The sequence below is a fragment of the Trachurus japonicus genome, chromosome 5, assembly GCF_045865225.1.
Source record: "Trachurus japonicus isolate A0001 chromosome 5, Traja_1.0".
NCBI lineage: Eukaryota > Metazoa > Chordata > Actinopteri > Carangiformes > Carangidae > Trachurus > Trachurus japonicus.
Genome location: NC_140911.1, coordinates 24,127,878 through 24,149,931, shown reverse-complemented (window position 1 = coordinate 24,149,931; position 22,054 = coordinate 24,127,878). Strand labels below are relative to the sequence as shown.

Below are 22,054 nucleotides of genomic sequence, written 5' to 3'. Positions count from 1 at the left end.
GTCAAACAAACGGCCGCGAACTCCCGTGAAAATGATTTAAATTATTTTTGGCATGCTAAATATTACTGTTAGTAGTGTAAATATTTTATGTTATCATAAGAAAATATAAATATCTCACTTTCATCTACCTAAAAATTGTATAAATCCACACACACGTTCACAGACGAGGTGGGGTGACGGTTGGCCACGCCCATTTAGAGAGACAGGAAGTGTATACCATTTCATATCATTGGAGCAGCCGCTCATGGAGTATCTTTCCATTTATTGAATATCTTTGGTGCTAGTGCTTGGGCTGCTACAGCCGTGTGCGTCAGCAGCGGAACACCGCCGGTAAAAAATAGAAAAAATAAAAAGAGTTTTGCCTCGGAAGAAAATGTGAAGGAGTCAAGGAGAACTCGGATGGCCGTGAAAAGATGTGTGGTGCGTCATTAACTCTGAAGTAACGCTAAACGTTCACAATGGAGACGCTAGACAGCTGGAGCAGACCTACTGATATGAAAAATATTATCGTGATAGGATTTTTTCTCATATCGCTCCAGTGCAATAGTGAACAAGTAAGATAGGAATTTCAAAACATATAGCTGCATAGGACTGGACCCTTGTGCAAAAAATTAAATGCATAAATGAATTTAAAGTAGAAAATTTCTGGTTTGCTTGAGCCCGTTTTATGTATTAATTTAACAGATAGCCTACCGGTAGTTAGTAAATTCATTAAAGACGTGGATTTAAAATCATTGTTTTATTCTATGGCCTTGCTGCCCTGGCTTTTGGCCTTTGTGCCCTCAAAAAAATGACAACACCTAAGGCCAAGTGGCCCTGCCCCTAAAATGACGAAATTCCAGGCCTGCTCTGAACCTCTTCCTGATGACCCGAGGCTGCGTCTGGGAGGACATCCGGCAGAAAACTAAATCAAATATGCAGATGGCGGTGGCTGTGCGGAGCCCACATAGGAGAGGCTGAAACACAACAACAACAGCAGCAAAAATATACAAACTGTCTGGTCACTGGAGAGATGCAGCGGAAAATAGGCTTTTTGCCCAGAGTGAAGCTTGTCAGTCTGTGTGATGATTTAAAGCAGTGTTTTCCCTGCTCTTCGTTCGTTCCCACATGTAAAATGATGTTGTCACTGGTGTTTGTGATCACTGCTTCCGCTGAGATCTCCTCCTCATGAGACTTCACTTCTCCTTCTGTCTGTAACTGATGTCCAAAGTTCAGCTGACAAGGCTTCGTTATAACAAAATCATAGACAAGAAAATACAGATGTTATTGTTTCTCTTGTATTGCTCTCTGATAATAAATGATAATGATCTTTATTCACATTGCTATTAAGAAAACTATAGACTTACCTTTTACCTAAGTACCTTTTGAGGCTTTAACTAATGATTGCTGTTATTTTTGATTAATTTCTGAATGTTTCACAGATTATTTATTGATTAATCTTCTTTCATGTCTTCTCTGACTCTGTCTTCCCACCCTGTCTTCCACTCCCCTTCTTTCCCTCCTTCATGCCTCCTCTGTGTCCCGCCCTCAGGTCAAAGCCGCAGGAGAAAACTTCCTCCATCTCTCTTCTCTCCTGACGTCTGGTCCTTCAGAGGGGTAAGAACAGCAGCAGATTCATGTTATTCACTGCATCATGAAAACTGTGCAGCTTTATAAAGACAGAATCCTCCAACAACGTGACTCCTTTTTCCTAAGTAGTGAAGGAGGAGATGGAGGGGAACGACCCCGCCTCAAACGTTGAATCACATTTACTGCATGTAGTTTCATCAGTGATGGATAGCTTGTAATATAGTATGAAACAGATAAGGTGACAAATTAATTAATTTACCCAAGTGCATATTCCTATAATAAACCAGTGATTATTTCCATTTTGGAGAATGGTTTATTTGCCTTTAGGTTTTAGGAGAAGATATGTGCTAAACTGTTTTAGTATGGCCGTGAATTCCTGCATAAGAAGTAATGAAAATCCACCCAATAGATATGTCAGTCTGAACAAGTCGCAACTCTGGGCTGAGAAAACACTTGAATCCCGCCTGCATTTACTGGGTTAAAAATGATCAAATCTGTCCCTCAGAGTGGCCTGGCCTTCATTTGTGAAGAACTTTACTATGATATAAACTGGGAGTTATATAAAATTCATCCCCATACAGTCGTCTTGGAGAAGGAAATTAGCCATGGAGACGAAAACAGTTTTTGCACCAGGCTATAAACATGTTCGTAAAGCTGGACATTTTAACATGGGAGTCTGTGGGGACTGTCTCAGTGTCGGAGCCAATACTCTAGTGGTCATGAGAGGAACTGCAGCTTTTGGTTCTTCAGAGTTGGCTTCAGATGTCCATCTTCAGAGACAAGAAGAGCAAGGAGTCCTGCAGCACACTGCCTGGTGTCAACATCTGGAGACATTGAATAATAGATCCACTACTCCACTGTGGCCGGTTCTCCAAGAGGCAAGAGCGACCTACCTGTCAGTAACCTGAAGAAGTTGCAGAGCGTGCAGGTGAACTGAGGACAACTGAAGGCAACAAAGAGACACTGAGCTTTGATTTATTTTTTCCCTGCACAGAGCACATCAGGGCTGAAACCAGTAAATGACCGTGACTCAAAAATAAACCAAAGTTTATGTTCTTTGTGTGTCAGGGACTCTACGCTGGTGTCTCAGTGTCTCCTGTAGACCCTAATTATAGACGCCTGTTTCCCCCACCGGCCGTCACTTCCTGTTTGTCCAACACACACACACACACACACACACACATTGTGAAGGGTTCCTGTTCCTGAGGGTCTGTAGATCCACTCAGAGTTTGACCTGATGTGTAGAGGAGTAGAGAAGGGAGGTGAGCGGGGAGAACCGGGTAGATAACAGAAGGAGAAGTGAGAAAAGAGGAAGAAGAAGAAGAAGAAGGAGAAGAAGGAGCACTGGAGGAGACACACTGGAGGAGAAAGAGAGGAGAAAAGGAAACAAAGAAAGGAGAAACAGGAGAGTAGCGATGTGACTGTGAAGGAGGTGATTCAGAGGAGGAATCTGTGGAGAAGTGACTGCAAATGTGGAGCTGCACGTGAAAAGAAAAGGAGAGCTGATGTGACTGTGGGGTGAAAAGAGGGGAGACGTGGAGGAAGAGGAGCAGCAGATGTTTGCAAAGCGAGGCGATTAAACCGCTGTAGCTGTGTGCAAGAAGCAGATCAGGTCCTGATGATGGGCTGCTGTCTGTTTGTTTACTACCGGGTGAGTTTGGATCCCACTGTTTCTGTCAGAGATAATAAGTAGCAGGTTCATGAACGCATCACAGGCTGAGGACAGAAAACCTCCAGAGCCGTCGTCCCTTTGTTCTACGTTGTGTTCGTTACTTCATGTATAAGGGTTGTGCAGTAATTATAATTGTATTGTACTGTTCAATGTGACTTTTTAATGTCCACACACTGGGTCAGGCAAACACAGCTATAGTTTATGCAAAGGTCAATAGGTCAAGATTAAATGGGACATTACCTAACTCAGTACAGATCAGTATTCATGCAAACATATACAAACAAACAAAACAATGATTATTCAAAAATCATGAATGAGAGCACAGGAATAACAGACCCTGGTTAAATAGGCATCACACTACTGATTAAACCTAATCAAAAGTTCATTTTAGACATTACCATAATGGTAGATATTTTGTACTAAGTATTAAAGTTTGAATTCTGATCCAAACAGCGCTTCATTTTGGTAGATAGTCTTAATTTCCTTTCTGTCCTCCTGACTATGAAATGTAAAAAACAAACAAACAAACTTTATAGTGTGTGTGGTTTAAGTTGAACTTTTGTGGAGTTTTGCAGTTTTTGCAGCTGGACTTAGAATTAAAGAGTTAAGATTAAAACATATTTCCAAATGCAAATTAGTTAGTTGGTCAAAGTTTGTCCTTTTAGTATAAAAGTCCCTTAATGTGCAACAGACCATATATGGAGTGGAGGAGCAGGCTCCTCCTCCTCCTCCTTGTGGTTTCCATAGTGGCCAGGAGTTAAAGGTAAAGTCTGCCAGGTTATATAACGTCCGGACAACAACAAAGTCTCCACACAATACTGAACAAACAGCCGACTTCCTGCTATTGTTATTCTCTGCTAGACTGATCGCATATCCTCCACCTCCTCCTTTTCCACCTCCTCCTTTCCCTCCTCCTACTTCTCCTTGTCCTACTTGTCCTCCTCCTCCTCCTCCTCTTCCTCATCCTCTTCTCCTCTTCTCCTCTTCTCCTTCTCCTTATCTTTCTCCCCTCCCTCTGTCCTAACCTGCCACTCCTCCTTTTAACATCTCTCTCTCCTCTCTTCTCCTCCTCTCCTCCTCTCCTCTCCTCTCCTCCTCATGTCCTCCCTGACCTGCTTCATCAGGTGTTTGTTTGTGCGACTTCTTCCTGTTGTTGTTGTCACGGGAACTGTTTTGTTCATTCTCATGCCGTTGCACCTGCGCAGCTTCCCGCCACATAAATAGTGGTTGCCACAGTTACCACAGAAGTTGCCTATCCCAGACAAAATTTGTGATGAACATGGGACATTATATAATTATAATAGATAGTTTCCTTTACCCTTTATCCTATAGATATACCCATTAGATAAATGTGAAAACTGACCGAAGTGATGAGATGGAAGCTGACAGAGCTGCAGGTTTCGACTTCATCACAGTTTTTTATGATGGCTATGACCTGTTTTTCAATACTTTTAACACTTTTTCAAAACTCTTCACACATTTACCACAATATCAGCCTGTGTGGGCTATACAATTGACACAAAATACATACATTTTACACATTTAAAATTTGTTTTAACTGACACACAAGCTCAACTAAGACCAAACAGTTACTGCTAAATTTTCAATTGCTTTCACACTGTTTGTCCACACAGAAAACCTCAGAAAGCCGAACCTAAAGGCTGAAGTGAACATTAGTTCACATTGTAGACTGAAACTAATTTATGTCCTGTATTTTGTTTCATTGCTTTTGAAAAACAGTTGATTGAACTAATGCAAAAACATCAATCACATCTCTATGTACTGAAACATCTATGAATCCCACTCTGGTGTTGAGGTTCTTTCAGTCACATGGCCTCTTGTTTGAAAAAAAAAAAAAAAAAAAGATAGGGAGAGGAAAACAGAACACCGGCAGATTAGCAGTGACTTTGTACTTTTTACTGCATTTTTTCCTGTTTGTAAATTGCATTTTCACACTGAACAGCTGCTATGATGTAGATTTTCTTCTTCTGCAGTTATTTTCAGTTGTATTCATCTTGCAAAGCTGCTCTGAGATTGGTTGTTCACTTTTTATAGTGTTTCCAAAAAAGGAACAAAATACCTGCATTTACTAAACCCAACAAAAGCAAAATGTAGAGAGGTTCAAAGGAAACTACAGCACAAAAGTCAATTAATGATCAATACACTATTGTGTTGATTGTAAACAGCAGATCTGACACATGTAAAGTGATTCAGTCTATGTTATTGCATCAGTTATTAGTGGTTTCTATGACAATGTGTTGTGACTACAACATGAGACAACATGTGTCAGTGTTTAGTTTACACGGTGTCATTTTGAGCAAGAAATTAACCGTTTTGGGAAATGTGTGTTTTACTGTAGGTGTGATGTGTGTTAATGGGTTATAATGATCTTAAAAAACTGTAATTCACTTTGACATTAAAATATATGTTTTAATGTTTCCTGTTGCACCTGTTCTACCTCTAACATTGTATTTGTTGTGTTTTGTGCTTTGCAGAAGAAGAGGAAGCAGGCGAGCAGAGATGCTGACTCCCTCAGTCTCTGCAGTCTGGACATCAATGTAAGTTCAGCTCGTCTTATCAAGAATGTGTGGTGTCAGCTTTGGTTTAGAGAAAGGGTTAAAAGCTTCAATAAAAGTTGAATTTTATATGAAGTTTATATAGCCTATATATAAATGAGGAACTTAAAGTTGTGGGTGGATTATAAGATAGTAATGCACAGACATGAAAAAACCCCAACCCACTTAAAGGGGCAAGATAACCATAGAAAAACAACACAGCTCTGGTTGTTTTTCTCATTTTATGAGAAATGTGTCTTTGTAGCTTTTTGTGTCTCTTTGTGGTTTTTTAACCTACAACAACAAAAGTTAAGACACATCAACTGAAGCTCTGGCCCCTGGGACCCTCAGAAATCCATCACTAACTAGTTCAGGGTTATAATGTTTAGAGGCATGCTGATCATTTCCACCTCCTAAGTTCACGTGTGTGTTGTGTTGCGTTGCATTACATTGCATGCGTTGCGTTGTGTTGTGTTGTGTTGACAGGAGCTAGCTGGTTAGCATGCTAACTTCAGTAGAAGAAAATAAGTGATAGAAATACTAGAAGCAAAACAAACAACGCATCAACTGCTGGTGTTGGAGACAGATGTTGGTCAGTAAAGGAAGTTTGATGCTGAAGTTGCTGAACAGTTTTATTATAGTATTATCAACCTGTTGAGCACCAGTAATGCACTTTGAACTACACAATGCTCTTTGAATACACAAATAATGGTTTATTGATTTAATTGATTAAAGACAGCGTGCTAACAGATGTCTACTTTATGGACCCCCTAACCTAATTGTCTTGTAATATACTGGGGTATGAACACAATGTTCCTTACTGAACTTTTACAGTTCAGTATGATCCATTGTCTGCCAGCTTTGGTAATGTAAGCAAAAGACAAAGCTACTATAGCATGAGTTGGTTGAACTTTCAATTAAGGACAATTAATTACTTACAACAACAACAAAAAAAGGAATGAAAGCAGAGGGTATGTACTTTATCCTGACTGTGTCTTATTGTACATTAAGACCCCCTTGGGGCCTCGGCCCTCATGTTGGACCCCCTGTCTGTTTTTAGCCCTCTGCCAACAGCCCGTTCCTTCCCGGGCGTTTCCCTCTCGGTCTAACACAGGATGTCCACCCTGTTCAATACACTCCAGTGTGACAAATAGACCCAAACCCACCGCCGGGTCTGTGTTGCTACAAACCAGCGTTGGCAGATACTGAACCACGAATAAATTACACTCTATTGTTCCTCTACTGTTACTCCCTGTGGCTCAGTGAGTCACATACACTCACATTGTGCCTTTACTGAAAACCCGGGACCTGGAGGCGACTTTATCTGATTTAGGGGTTGAAGGTCAGGACAGATGTTCATATTTCTGGAGCAAGACCATCTTTGTCTGGAGTGGAGACATAAACAAAAGCTCAGTTACAGATCACATAGCAAAGTCTGGTTTGACAATATTATTGATGTCTTTGTTTGAAAATGACTGAAAGTCTCGGTGGATTATCAGAATAGTTAATACATTTTTCACCATCCACCAGTGAATCGCTGCAGCTCTGCAGGTAAACTAACCAACACAGGGTTCCTGCCACCTTTCAAAGTGTTGCTTATTACAGTAACTATGGAGGTTTCTGTTTGGCACCATTGTGGTTATTGACTTTGTCACTGGTTTAATTAAAATCTGCTGAGCCCCTCGGGGTCACATGGTAGATCAGAACAGTTATTGATTTGTTTTAGGGAACCAATGTTAGAAAACTAGTGTAAGAAGACACTTCTATGTGGAGGCAAAGAAGACTGGCATGTTTTTTTTTTCGTACTATACCTGTCAGACATCGAGAATAAAAGCAGGCAGATATATTTTCTTATATATGTTCAACGTTTTCAAAGTAGTAAATCTTTTTTTTTTTTTTTAAGAGAAGTCTGTTTTCATTTCAGATTGTCTGTATGTGGTTGTGGTTTACGTAAGTGAGACCACTCTTGACTTCAATTTCTCTGGAGTTAACACAAATGCATGGAAAACCTTTGGATCAATGGCCTTGCCCTTTGGGTTTGGATATTATGATGGTTGTTATAGGATTTTTCAGAGGTTTAACATTTGTCAATGTATGTATTATGCTTTTAAACATCTATCTTCACCAGGATGAAAGAAGCAGATCCCACCTTTTCATTTAGTGGCTCTTTGACCCTGGTGGTCTCTGGGCGTCCACGACACACTGTCCCATTTACAGACAATGGAGCTGAATCAGCGGGGCAGCTTTTGTCAGCTAAGCATTAGGTGTGCTCATATTAAGTCGGAGCGAGGTCAGTGATGATATTGTGACTCACAATTTTCGAAGGAAACCATGACAACGTTCTAAAATTAGCGCAAGGATCAAGGTTGTTCTGATGCCCCTTTGATGACACAGGAAGGACTGTAGGCTACTGTCTCTCTATTTTTAGATTGACTTTATTTTTGTAATATTTCCTTTTTATTTCCCTTAAAGGACATTGCATCAACTTCCCCTAAATTTAACCATCACCTTAACTATGGCCACTATAATGTACTCCCAGAGCCCGCAGTGATGTCTTCATGTGCCTTGTCAACTTTCAATCCAAACCCCCCAAAATATTGAGTTTACAAAGATATGTACAGTAATAGAGAAACGCAGCAAATCTTTATTTTATTTTTCCTAATCTGAAAGTATTTTGATTTACTAATAAGTCAGTTGACTGATTGTAATTTATTGCTAAAATGCAAAGAAAGTGCAGGTTACAGCTTCTTGAATGTCTGATAATCTGATATTATCATAAAATAAATCTCTTTATATTGTTTGTTAGTAGGCATTTTTCACCACTTATAAATATACAATACATAAATACATGCAGGTATACAGTACTGTGTAGCAGTAGCGAAGTGTCACCGCTATTTTGATAGTTATGGACATTTTGAAGAGCAGGCAAGAGGAAGTTATTTTCTGCAGATTAATAAATAATGAAAATAATCATTATTTTCAACTCTTTCAACAACCCAGCTTTAACCCTATTTTGTTGTCCTTGCATGAAGTGTGGCTCTGTAAATGTGTATGTTGTTTTGATGTGTTGTCTGTGTGTGTACATGTATGAGTAATTCAAATGCACACACAAAGATTACACACACAGTAATTAACTTGAAAACTACTGGAAAACCAGGACAGAGGTTTAGCTGCCTGCAGGCAACCCCACTATCTCTCTGTCTCTCTGTCTCTCTCTGTTTAATAATTACGACTCAGTTCGACATTGACTGGTTGATGAACTGAGCTGTGTTGCAGCACCACCAGCAGAACCAGTATCAGCTCCAGTAGCATTCAGGGTCATGATACTGGGTTACTTGAGGAACACTTCATAAACAAAAGGTTCCTGTTATTGCTGCTTTGTTTGTGTCAGTTGTTTTACTTATAAATCCTGTGATGAGGTTTAAATATATGATGCACTGAAGTAGATTTAATTCACAAACACAGCACAGGCTGGGCCAGAGGACATGTTGCCATTCACACCTGCTGATTTATTTTCACTTGTATACTGAACCAAGGCCCATGGGTAAATATTTAAAAAATGGCTGGCTGGCTGGCATAATGTAGTGTTGTGTTATTATAAAGTGTCTGTGATTTTCTAAAATAGCTGAACTGTAGTTTTTTTTTGCGAACTTTACCCAAAACAAAGGAAATCTTGCATTTGTCTGGGACTATTTTCAGTGGTGGATTAGTACACATGTTTTTGCTCTAGTGATTATTTCTAGCCACAGGACGATGTGTGTGGGATTTAGTCAAAACAAACTAGTCTGTGTTGCTGTTCACCGTGCAAAAATGTGTAGGGCTGCCAAAGTTGTAGTGATAATAATACATTAATGAAAATCCCCTTCAGCACCAGCCCACAGTTTTTTTATTAATAATTTTGGCATGTTCTTTTATATTATACGTTCTATAATTGGAGTATTTTTTCCTACCAAATACAGTGACCTTGAGGGTTTAAATTTATCACAGTTTGGGCTAATGTATTGTTAAGTTATATTTGCTTAAGCAATTTATGTATCCATTATCATGCACTTGAAAAATATCTCAATAAGGTACACTTTGACGAGTAAAAATGTGTGATAAATTTGTGAATAATTGTGATTAACTGTGAACACTCTTGCAATTAATTACATATGAATATAATATAATAAGTGATTGACAGCCCTGATATATGATAATAATCTTTATTTATAGCATTTTTTGAACAAAGTAACAAAAACTGTTTTAAGGAAGAATAAAACAGTAATTAAAACAGAAAATAGGAGAATGAAACATAAAAACAAATATATGACAACATATAAAACATATCAAACATTTATAAAATAAGATAATAGTTCACCAGAACTTCTGTCTGATGTGGTTTCAGGAGAGAGATAAGCTCATTGTTATTTGTTGGTCTTCTCGTAGGGTCACTTCACAGCAAGAGAGATACAAACCTTATCTAAATCCTATTGTATACAAAGCCCAGAGTGGTGGGTGGGTAGAGGTAAAAGGAGAAAGAGAGGAAGGAAGTAAAATGAGTGAGTGGACGAGTGAGCAAGTGATCCAGTGAGTCAGAGGGAGAGAGAGAGGGAGCATGAGCAAGCTGTGAGTGTTAAAACAGAGGGAGAGTGAGACGATCATCACTGAGAGGTCACAGCATCAACAGGATCATTTACTGGACTCTTCAGCTGAGCTCTGTCAGCACTGGCGTCCACCTCGACTCTCAGCTGTTTGTGGCCTCTGCTGGTCCCGGGTCAGACCCAGGTCCTCAGCTCCTGTTGGTTTTAGGACAGCACTGGGGATGGGATGTTGGTAAACTGTGGGAGCTCGATCCAGATACTTCACTGGTGTTATATAATCTGACGTAACTTCTGGTACCAAACCTTCTCTGGATGTGTGTGAAGGTTAAGTCAACCAGAGCTTTTTGGATACTGGATACTGGATCTTTATGGACACTGTGAAGCTGCTGGACTCTGGACCAGAACCCGGCTTCCTCTACACACTCTGACAACTTTTTGGATACTTAATCGGTGTTGCTGATATTTCAGTGTGGACACTCTGTCCACTCAGCCTCTGTTCTCTTTACTGGTGCTATACTTAACTATACCAACTATCTTGGATTATAGATCTTTGTATCAGACCATTTTTCAGCCTCCTTTCCAACCTCTTCTGAGCACTTACACCTGGATGCTCCAGCAGCACCAATCTCTCCCTGGACACTCTACCACACTAAAACGATTACTCTCTGGGTGCTGGGAAAGGTCCAGATCGTGTGCTGGGCTGTGGTGAGAACAGCATGGTGGCGGGGCAGAGCCCCCTCTGCCTGCTGGTACAGCACTTTAAGTCTGGATGCTCTGTGGAGGTCAGCAAAGGGAACAGCAACATGGGGAAACAGGTGGAGGTAAGACAGAGGAAAAGTGGCCTGGTGGATTTTTTTTTAGTTTAAAGGTGAAATTATTCATGAGCTCTGATTTAATGTTATTGTATGTTATTTATTCTGATTAATCTGATTTTCTGATCTGATTTGACTTAATCTGATTGGATCTAATATGATCGAGTATCTGACAGTAGCCTCGACTTGAACTTGTGAACTGATGACTCATACTTGGACTCAGATTTGCCCTGTGATTGTGTTTGGACTGTTGTTGTTTTTATGTCTGTAGTAATTTGGCTGAATATATTATTATTTAATGTAGCTGGATGTAGTGGAGTCACATCCTTGATCTCTTCACAATCAGGCGGTTTGATGATAAAATACAGAAGCTAAAGGAGTCAAATTAATCACAAGGTGAAACATCAATATGTTGCATAATCTACTGGTCTCACTGGGAAAAATATTTTCATTAGAAATATTACTGAAAAAGTGAATCATTTGAGCCTGTCGGATATGAGTAACACAGTGACATAATGTTGTAGCTCTGTTTTTGTTTCTATAGCAAAACAAACATTTTGAAACCAAACAGTATCCACTTTAGAGGACAGAAACAGCAAAAATTATCACATTATTTACACAAACCATAGACTTTTCACCATTTATTTTCCCTAAAAGATGAATTAAGCAGTACACTGAGAACCTAACCAGCTTTGTTCTAGTGTAGTTTAAGGATGTACTAAAGAGAGTAAAACACAAATGTAAAGATAAAACATGAGACTTATGGGATGCTGTTACAGGAGTTATTATTGACCTGGGGGTACAGCAGCCTCCTGTAAACTTTCTGCAATTAGATAACAAGTCTGTTGTTGACTAACAGCTGAATTGATCTTTGTCAGATTGAATCAACTGAAGCATCATCACACACACACACACACACGCACACGCACATGCACACGCACACGCACACACACACACACAAACCTCACTACAACATGTCCAATGGAAACTTTTATTTCTTATTTAACATCCAAACTGAACCCCGTCATCCTTTTAACACACAACAGTTATGTCTTAAATACAACATCATTGACAGCTGAAAAAGAGAAAAGACCTTGATAACAGTTCAACAAGTTTATTTACAGATTTAAGACTCATTAGAGCAGTGTTTTTCAACCTTGGGGTCGGGTCGCCTGGAAATCAAATGGGGTCACCTGAAATGTCTAGTAATTGAGAAAAAAAAATACTGATAAAAATATATTTTTTAAACTAATTATTACTCTTTTTAAAAGTATGATTAAAACACCACACACAATCTTAAACAACTGTATTCTATACTTTCACTTTCTTGAATATAAATCGAGTTCAAATAAAATAGCCTACAGCATATAAAAATATCTTGATTGACAGCCGTGATCGCAAGGTCACCAGAAATTTGTGATGTCAAAATGGGGTCACAAACCAAAAAAGGTTGCATTAGAGGCTCTTCTGCAACTTGAAATGATTTAATATTCGCAGGTTAGGATGATCTGAGTCCAGCTGTTGAAAACTGTCCTTCTTTGACTCAATCAAGTGGTCGAGGACAAAACAAAACAATTAAAAACAAAACAAAAGAAGAGCCTGTTCATCATAGAGTTATTTTTGGTCCAGTGGTTCCTGAGCACTGATGGAAAAAAAGTTTGATGGTTTTGCTGTATTCCAGTAGGTCAGCTGACTGTGGGCTGCAGGGCACACACACACACACACACACACACACTTGACACACACACAATTGATTTATTGTAAGTCTGTATTCAGGACAAGCAGCTCGGTGGTATTTTCACGCACACAGAGACCAACCCTGATATTAGACCTGATATCTGTGTGTGTGTGTGTGTGTGTGTGTTGGCAGGGAGGAGAGGGCTTTGAATCACACTATTGTTTAATATTGCAGTATATCAACAAAACAGAGTCAGCTTTCCCGCAAACTGCTACAGTACATCATCTACACACACAAACACACACACATACACACGGTTGTTTAAAAACTTTCAGAGCAGACGTTGGTGTTGAGACTGACTGGAGAAATCCTTACCCAAATAATCATTTAGTTCTGTGTTTATTGCAACTGTCAGACACTGATTTAGTTCCTGCGATAGTGATTGTTTGATAGTGATTTTTTAAATATCTGTCTCCTTTTAAGGCCTGGAGCGAATGTTTTGTTGATGGCATTGTTTTAGGGCTGTGAGTGATGCACTGTTGTGATAAAGAAAAAAACCATAAAGTTCCCTTTAGTGAGACATCTTAAAACCGTTTCCCAGTTTTTTGACATACATAAATCCTACATGCTGTGCATAATTGTACCAGTAGCCTAGTTGTAGTGGAAGCATGTGGTTTCTTTGTTTTTTTTGGGGGGATCTGTGATCCTGACCTGGACTCACCACCTGCAGCTGCTGGTTGAGTAGTGACGATGGACCAGAGATGTTCCTGTATGTGCAGAACATTTGGACTTTAAAGTGGGCTGTCCTAAAGTTTGTCTATAGTGTCTCTCTTGAAAACACCTCTGGGGACGTCTTCTTCTCATTATACATAAAGCCTTCAACAAAGCATGTTTGTTAATTCACAGAATATGAAGAAATGAAATATTATTATGACGGGATTGAGATGTTATCGTCTCTGGCTCGTCTCTGTGGCCCGGAGGTCTGTGTGAAAGTCATCTGAGCTGAATGTGGCCTCATCGTCCGGGCCGCGGTCCTCATGTGAACACGTGGATCAAAGGACTGTTGTTTCTGTGTGATAATGTCAAACTCTCCTCTTCCATAGGAGCCCAGCACCAAGCGCAGTAAAGCTGTGTCCAGGGTGACGTCTCTGGCCAACCTGCTGCCGCCCGTCAAGACAGCGCCGCTGAAGAGGATCGGTCAGACGCTGCAGGTGAGCTGCCGATCAGATCAGATCAGATCAGATCAGATCAGATCAGATCAGATCAGATCAGCCTCCCCCGGATCACATGTTCTCCTCCTCCATTACAAGTGGACTCATGTGTCCTTCATCTGGCTCCAGATGTTGAACTCATATTGACAATAAAAGGAAAAATAAATATTGCTATTGTTTCATAGATGCCTCTCTTTTGTTTCTGCAGCGCTCCATCAGTTTTCGTAATGACAGCCGGACAGAGAGAGCCGCTCCTCCTCCTCCCCCTCCCTCCTCCTCAACAATGAAGACACGCGTCACCTCAGCGACTCTCTCCAACCCCTCGTCCTCCATGACTGCAACCCGGGGCTCCTCAGCAACAGCCCAAGCTGCCAAGCGCCGGGACAGCAAGCTTTGGAGTGAGACGTTTGATGTCAGACTGGGAGCAACGCAACCTCTGAGCCCAAAGGAGATAAAACGTCAAGAGGTGAGAAACTCCTCGATATTTACTTTGTGTTTTATCTTTAACTTCCTTCAATTAAACAAAGTCTCCCTCTCTCTCTGCAGGCCATATTCGAGTTGGCTCAGGGCGAGCAGGACCTGGTGGAGGATCTCAAGCTGGCTAAGAAGGTGAACAGTGTCAGACTGTCCTCCCACATTCAATCCACAGCACTGATATTATCTTAGCATGCTCATGTGTGTGTGTGTGTGTTTGCTCGTGTCCCTCAGGCCTACCATGACCCGATGCTGAAGCTGTCAATCATGACTGAGCAGGAACTGAACCAGATCTTTGGTACTCTGGACTCGCTGATACCGCTGCATGAAGGTAGGACGGAGAATCTCACCGTAGTTACAGCATCACACAGTAGATCACAGGGACCGGGCTGTAAACAGACAGCAGCCTCTGCAGTGTGTGAAACCCCACTCAGACATTTATCTCTTTATATTAATCTATGCATACATTTTATATTATTATATACATATACAGTCATCAGCTTTATACTGTTACATTTTTGTCACCTTTCTTGTGTTACTGTAATATCTTATCTTATCTTATCTTATCTTATCTTATCTTATCTTATCTTATCTTATCTTATCTTATCTTATCTTATCTTATCTTTGAGTCTGGACATTTAACATCTTAATAGCGTGTTTGATTAAAAACCTTTTAAAATAATAAAGTAAATGTTATCATTTTAATAACCTTTCTCTCACTTTTCTTCTTGCATCTTTTACTTAAGGTAAAAGCATCTCTGTCTTAAGATCAGATAGAAAACAAATGCATATGGTGACGCAGGAGGGTTAGCATCTTTATGACTGAAAATACACACTCTGAAACTGTACAGGGAGCTCTGTAGAGAAAGCGACCAAAACAGCAAAAAAGCCCCCAGACTTCCATAATGAGTCACGCTTTTTGAACTTTTATATGTTTATTGAATTTAAGCCTAAACTATGCAAAAATAAAAAAGTAAAAAAAACAGACATATGTGGTACTGTAATATGCATACATACTATATACATACATAAATAGCCTAACCTACAGTACATACATTACCAAGATTCAAATAAGATAAGATAATGTAATAAGAAACAGATATGGAGGCTACAGCTGCTGTAGCTGCTCGGGGTCTTGACCTCTGACCTCTCTGTCTCTCCAGACCTGCTGAGTCGCCTCAGAGACGCCAGGAAACCTGACGGGTCCACAGAACATGTGGGACACATCCTGACCGACTGGGTGAGTGAGTGCTTCCCTTCACATTATAAAACACACCGAGTGTCTAATTACAGCCGTTTAGTCTCCTACGCTCTGCAGTGACCGTGTCTCTGTCTCTTCTGTCCCTGCAGCTGCCCTGTCTCTCCTCCTACACCTCGTACTGCAGCAACCAGGTGCAGGCCAAGGCGTTGTTGGACCAGAAGAAGCAGGACCGGCGAGTCCAGGACTTCTTGCAGCGTTGTCTCCAGTCGCCCTTCAGCAGGAAGTTGGACCTGTGGAACTTCCTGGACATCCCCCGCAGCCGACTGGTGAAATACCCCCTGCTGCTCAGGGAGATCCTGAAGCACACAGCCAATGACCACCCAGACCGACAGCACCTGGACGAGGCGGTGAGGAAAACTCTGAAGCAATGGGAAATAAAATCAGCTGTGTGTGTCAAGTGTACAATCAAGAAATGTGTAATGTTTAACTGTAAACTCTGTAATATACTGAATGTATAAAAAATACAAGAATAAAATGAATAAAAACAGCCAACAAAATCAATCTGGATAAAAATACGCAGCAATCTTGTAATGTCTGTATTTTTTCCTAATGCAACTGTTTTTCATCATCATGCATGCACGTACTGTAGCTTGTTTGTTTCACCAACATTTGGAGGTGCTGTGGGAGGGGTTTTATAGGCTACCTCAAACAAACACGAGACAGAGGAGATGAGTTAGATTTTTGTTTGCTCCACAGATGCTGATGGTTCAGAGTGTGGTGGCCGACATCAACAGGCGGACGGGGGAGTCCGAGTGTCAGTACTACAAAGACCGTCTGTTGTACACAGAGGACGGACAGAGGGATGAACTCATTGACCGGTCCCGGACCCTGAGCTGCCACGGAGAGCTGAAGAACAACAGAGGACTCGTCAGTACATTTCAACAATGTTACACACCCCATATTCTTTTATCCTGTGTTATATATAAAGATCAGAGGATTCACATTGTGATAACATTCAGTGTGATTGAATTACATGCATCAGAGGATTAGAGAATGCAAAATGTTTCTTCAGTGGAAATATTCAAAACAGTGGCAAAGCAGCTTCATTTGTAAACTACATTTAATACAGCAGGGTGAGTCAAAGTGCTTTAGACAACATTAAAATATAAAACATAATAAAGAGCATTTACAAAATGAGATTAACAATGAAGGAGTAGTAAAGAGAAGTAAATATGTGTGAAGGTGAAATACAATTCTAAACTATTTACAATTTAAAATTCACCCAAAAAAAAATATTAAAAGATTTAATATGATTTAAAATAATAGTAGTCATTGGAAGGATGTAAAGTGGATTTATTTGCAGTGTGGGGCAACTTGAGTCAACATCCACAACCTAAGGTTAAATTCTGAGTTTATGCACAAACTCAATTCACATTTTGCCTCTGTTTTGTTTAATATTCATTGTTTTATGGGTGAAAATGTGAGGAAGTGAGAAACATCTCCACAACTCTTTTGTCACATTTTCTAAAGCTTTATAATGTGAAAATGGTTTATTTATAGATATAAATACAGTATATAGATACCTGTGTAATTTATTATTTTATCAAAGAAGAACATCAATATCAAGGAAGATTTTTTGTCATGTGGGGAAAAAAAGTGGAGTGAAATTAACCTCCAACTCTCTCTCTCTCTCTCTCTCTCTCTCTCTCTCTCCAGAAGCTTCATGTGTTTCTCTTCCAGGACGTCCTGGTGATCACCAGGTCTGTCTCTGCGAACGACCAGCCTGTCTGCTACCAGCTCTGTCGCCAGCCCATACCCATCAGGCAGCTGGACCTGGAGGACCTGTCGGACGGGGAGATGAGAGTGGGCGGCTCCATCAGAGGAGCCTTCAGCAACAACGAGCGCAGTCAGTCCTGCACCAACATCACAGAGGCACAAACAGTCACAGACACATTTCACTCTGTCACTCTACAGGCACAGACAGGATCCATTCACATACATTCACCTGTTCTTTTTTCTTTTTCTCTGTAAAAACAATTGATATGACCCAGTTCTACAACATCTGTTTTTGGACCCAACAAAAATCACATCATCATTTTATTTTGAGAATATTTGTTACATTTTGGAGGAGGGAATACTCACAAATAAAAGACAATAGCAGGAGTACACGCCCTCATTTCCAACTCGACACAGAACACGTTCCCCACTCTTTCTAAAGTGAAGTCAATATGTAACTATATTATTATTATTATCATATTTAGCATATTTGTATTTATGTAATATTAGTATTATTATAATTACATTGTTTTATCCTTATTATTATTATTATTATTATCATGTGAAGATACATGTAAGATTTGTTTGATGTCATTAAAAATAATGTCTCCACTGGAGAGTTTATATTTACACTATAAAATATGTAACTTATCCACAGTACATACCATGATCACAATTTTTAGTTACCAAATTTAGACGTTTGTTTATGTTTATGTAACATTTAACACAATATCCAGATGATAGATTGCTTCAGTTTCAACGTTCAGTTTAGTAGAATTCAACATCAGTCAATTAAATTATAAAGTACCAAAACCAATAATAATAATCAACATAATCTGTTCTGTCTCCACAGCGAAGAACTTCTTCCGAGTTTCGCACCGCACTGGAGCTCAGCTGCAGAACCACTTCTTCCAGGCCAGTGATGCCTTCAACAAGCAGCAGTGGATAAACTGCATCCGACAGGCCAAGGAAGCTGCAGCACTGACCGGAGACCGGCCACCACAGACCGGGCCGTGTCTGGACAAAGAGCCAGGAGAACAGAAAGTGACACTTGATGGAACAGCACTGAGTTTGCGAAGTGATTCAGGGATTGAAGACGAGAAAGGGATGTGGGGGGAGATGGAAACTGGGCTGTGTTTGGGAGAAAAAGAAGGTCTGGTTGAAGATCAAGGTCTATGTTTAGGTAAAGAGGCGGAGGTGGGGTTGACTCCAGAGACAATGACAGACAGGGAGGTGGAGACAGGTTCGCCTGTGGATGGACAAACAGGGATGGACAGCGAGACGAGTCTGGTGATGATGAGTGAGACCGAGGCGGTGGATAGGAAGACAGGGCAGGGTCTCAATGATGAGGTGGGGGCAGACCCAGCGGCTGGAGCAGCCTGCACTGTCCTGGACGGAGGAGCAGAAGGAGAAAGAGAGCTTCTCAGTGGAGGTGAGAACAACATCCCGACCTCCCCTCTCTCCCCTGTGTCTGCCACTCAGGAGGAGGAGGTTGTGATGGAGGGAGGGCAGAGTGGAGCTAATCAGGAGGAGGAGGAGGAGGAGGAGGTGTGCATGGACACTAATGAGGTTGACCCACTGGAGGAGGAAGAAGAGGAGGAGGAGGAGGAGGAGGAGGAGCTAAACCTCAGGTGCTGATACACGACCAGACAAACACAGGACTGGCCCTGCAGCGAATCAGATCGCGGCTGATGATAAAGATGATGATGTCACTTGAACTTGTTCAGAACATTAACCCAAGTGTTCCGGAACACTGCCACTGCTGTATCCTGGTAACCACGGTAACCACTGCATTCCAGAACGCCACAACAAGCATCGACCAGCCCCGGCCTCACATGACATCTGGATGAACCTGGCACATACTGCCAAAAGAAACTAAACTTTTTTTGGCTTTCCTCTGCAACTTTCTGAGTGTGTTCAGGAAAATGTTATTTATTTGCTTTTGAAATGATCTATCTGTATGGGGGAAAATATTTTTGGGCCAGTGGCTGTGGTCACATGACCTGTAGCTACAAATCACCTCACAGCCCAACAATGTTTTTCTTAGTTTGAGCTTGAGCTTAACGCATGTTACTTGGACTACTGCTGTATCTTAAATCAGTGGCATTGTGTTACCATAGTAACAACATGTCACCAGGTTAGAGGATGCAAGAGAAACTTTTCCCTGGCTCATTTTGTTCTAGTTTGCATCGCTAATATTTTGCTTCCTTACTTGTGTTTTGCACTAGACCAAACTCTGTTTTTCTGCCTATAGTCTTCACCTGTGCAAAACCTTTGTCACTTATTAATTCATTCCACAACTGTTTTTGATTGTTGATGTTTCACAGTGGAGCCTGTCACCACTGCTGGCACAAAGGACAGGTGTATGCTACGGTAACATGCATGCCAGAGCAAACTTACTATGTAATACACTCTCCCACCAATGGTTTCAAGCTGCAGGCACTAATAGCTAGTGACAGTAACAAGGCCCAAGATGAGGAATTAAATGTACTAAGCACATTTGTTAAACCTCACAATAATCCATTGTTGTATTTGTGAGAAATGAGATATGTTGTCTTTAAACATTTTAACATTTAAAGACTTCATGAGGTCTTTAAAGACACACTGCCAATAGTTAAAATTTAACAAGCAAAAAATACACATCCTTCAAAAGATAAGATCAGATAAGATAAGATGTTTACTGATCCTCTAGAAATGAAATTCAAGATTGGCACAGCAGCACAAGGGGAAAATATAATAACAAAATAAAATAAGAATAGAAACTATATTAGATATAGATAATAGAAACTGTATCTAGAATAAATAAGATCAAGGAGCCTCTGCTACAGTATGTATGTACTCTACCATCAGTTTCACTCTCAGGTATTACATGCCAAAGTTGTGAAGCCAATCACAAAACCCAGAATTTAAGAAACTTTTGGTGAATTAAAATGAAACTTGTGTAGCTATAACTGCTCCTTCACACTAACTTTCTGTTTCTGTTGTAGAGATCTGGCCAACACAGAGATAACACTAATTTCCATTGCTTTCAAAAGCAAGAAAAACAAACTTGAATATCCAATTAAAGGGATTTGTAATTTTTCAGGTCAGTTAAAGTTTAACTTTCTCCTTACTCGCTCTGTTTCTAAAACCTCTGTTTCATTGTGTCTTATAACCACCTGGTTGGGAACACTGAAGCAAACAGCTTTACACCCACTTCCCATGGTTCACCAAGTTCTTCATTATTAGAGGTATCTATCTCTGAGTTTACATATAGGCCTACAACCACTTTTAAATGTGAGTGTTAATGTTAATTCGCCAAACAAACACAATGTGCTGTGAATAATAAGAACAAACATTATACTGTAAGTGAAAAGGGATTCAGGTCCAGGTTGCAATGACAACAGAACATGTGATGGCAATCACATGTGAGAAGGAGTGTGGAGGATGTGGTGTACAAACAACCATGATGTTTCTGTAAAAGAGCCTAAACTTGCATTACATATTTTTTATATTTTGATGTGAAATAGAGTTGTAGGATTTTGGACCCAAAGACCTTTTTTTTTAGACTCCTTTAGCTCCTAGATTTGTTTCACAACAAAATTATTTTTATAGTTCACTTTTAGGGTTTGTTAAATGTTTCAGTACACCCACTGCAAACTCCCTGACCAGCATTACAGGACACACAGGAAAAGGTAGGAGAATTGCTGGTGGAGACCAAACCAAAGCAAAAAAAAGAGTGAGCACTGGCGTTCAACAGATGGACATAAATGTGACTCTAGGGGGATGAGTTGTGTGTGTTAGTAATAACAGCATCAGAAAGTGAGATGGTGTTGGCTGTTTATTTGTCAGCTTGTTTGATGTTTCTCCAGGTAAAATGTATTTGGTTGGTTGGAAAAACTAAGGAAGTTACATAGAAACTGAAAAAAAATGGAAATAATAATTTTCCAAGCTTAGACTCTCCTTGAGCTATCATTGCCATGTGACTTTTCCTTCAAACCCTAACTTGTTAATGTTAATAATTATGAATGACTGCAATTGTAGCATGTCGTGTGTATTTCAAATGCATTAATTGGATCTTCAGTGGATTTTCTGTTTTTGACCATCCAACTGAAACAGCTGCTGTTACTGCTAAGCTGCTGATGCTGCAGGTGCATTGTCATGGCAACCGGAGAAGTCCTAACAGAGGGGTCTGTTGTTGTGTATGTACTGTATGTAAAGAATGTATATGAAGTTTGTCTGTATATGAATGTAGGAACAAAGCCAAGCATGTCTGTTTGCGATATGTCTTAACACATGACACACGGAGCAGGACTTATAATGTCTTTACATTATAAATGACGATTGTCAGAGTAGTTGTCATGGTGATGGGTATCGATTATGGCTAGACCACAGTGTTTCGGCCACCAGACAAAAATCAGGTTATATACCCATCTCAAAGAAGACTTACACAGACAAAACTTGTGGGAATGTTTGGACTGTCACAAGACCAAAACTTCAATAAACTGTCTTCAAAGAAGTCTGTCACTGAATGATTATTGGTGTTT

At 40.2% G+C, this 22,054-nt stretch overlaps 1 protein-coding gene across 3 annotated transcripts in view; it reads left to right on the top strand.

The window, feature by feature from the left end:
* Positions 1–22,026, top strand: part of arhgef3 (Rho guanine nucleotide exchange factor (GEF) 3) — a 29,941-nt gene extending 7,915 nt beyond the window's left edge. Inside the window, exons 2-12 of one of the 3 annotated variants that reach the window (XM_085776879.1) lie at positions 1,532–1,596; positions 5,737–5,799; positions 13,970–14,077; positions 14,286–14,543; positions 14,624–14,686; positions 14,786–14,882; positions 15,715–15,791; positions 15,902–16,159; positions 16,509–16,679; positions 17,469–17,658; positions 18,382–22,026. In XM_085776879.1, coding sequence (XP_085633005.1) covers positions 1,532–1,596; positions 5,737–5,799; positions 13,970–14,077; positions 14,286–14,543; positions 14,624–14,686; positions 14,786–14,882; positions 15,715–15,791; positions 15,902–16,159; positions 16,509–16,679; positions 17,469–17,658; positions 18,382–19,166 — 2,135 coding nt within the window. In that variant the 3' untranslated portion in view covers positions 19,167–22,026. Of the gene's footprint in view, positions 1–1,531; positions 1,597–2,770; positions 3,221–5,736; positions 5,800–10,921; positions 11,198–13,969; positions 14,078–14,285; positions 14,544–14,623; positions 14,687–14,785; positions 14,883–15,714; positions 15,792–15,901; positions 16,160–16,508; positions 16,680–17,468; positions 17,659–18,381 lie in introns of those variants that run through there. The other 2 variants (XM_085776881.1, XM_085776880.1) reach the window with 2 other exon arrangements.
* Positions 22,027–22,054: the final 28 nt, after the last annotated feature.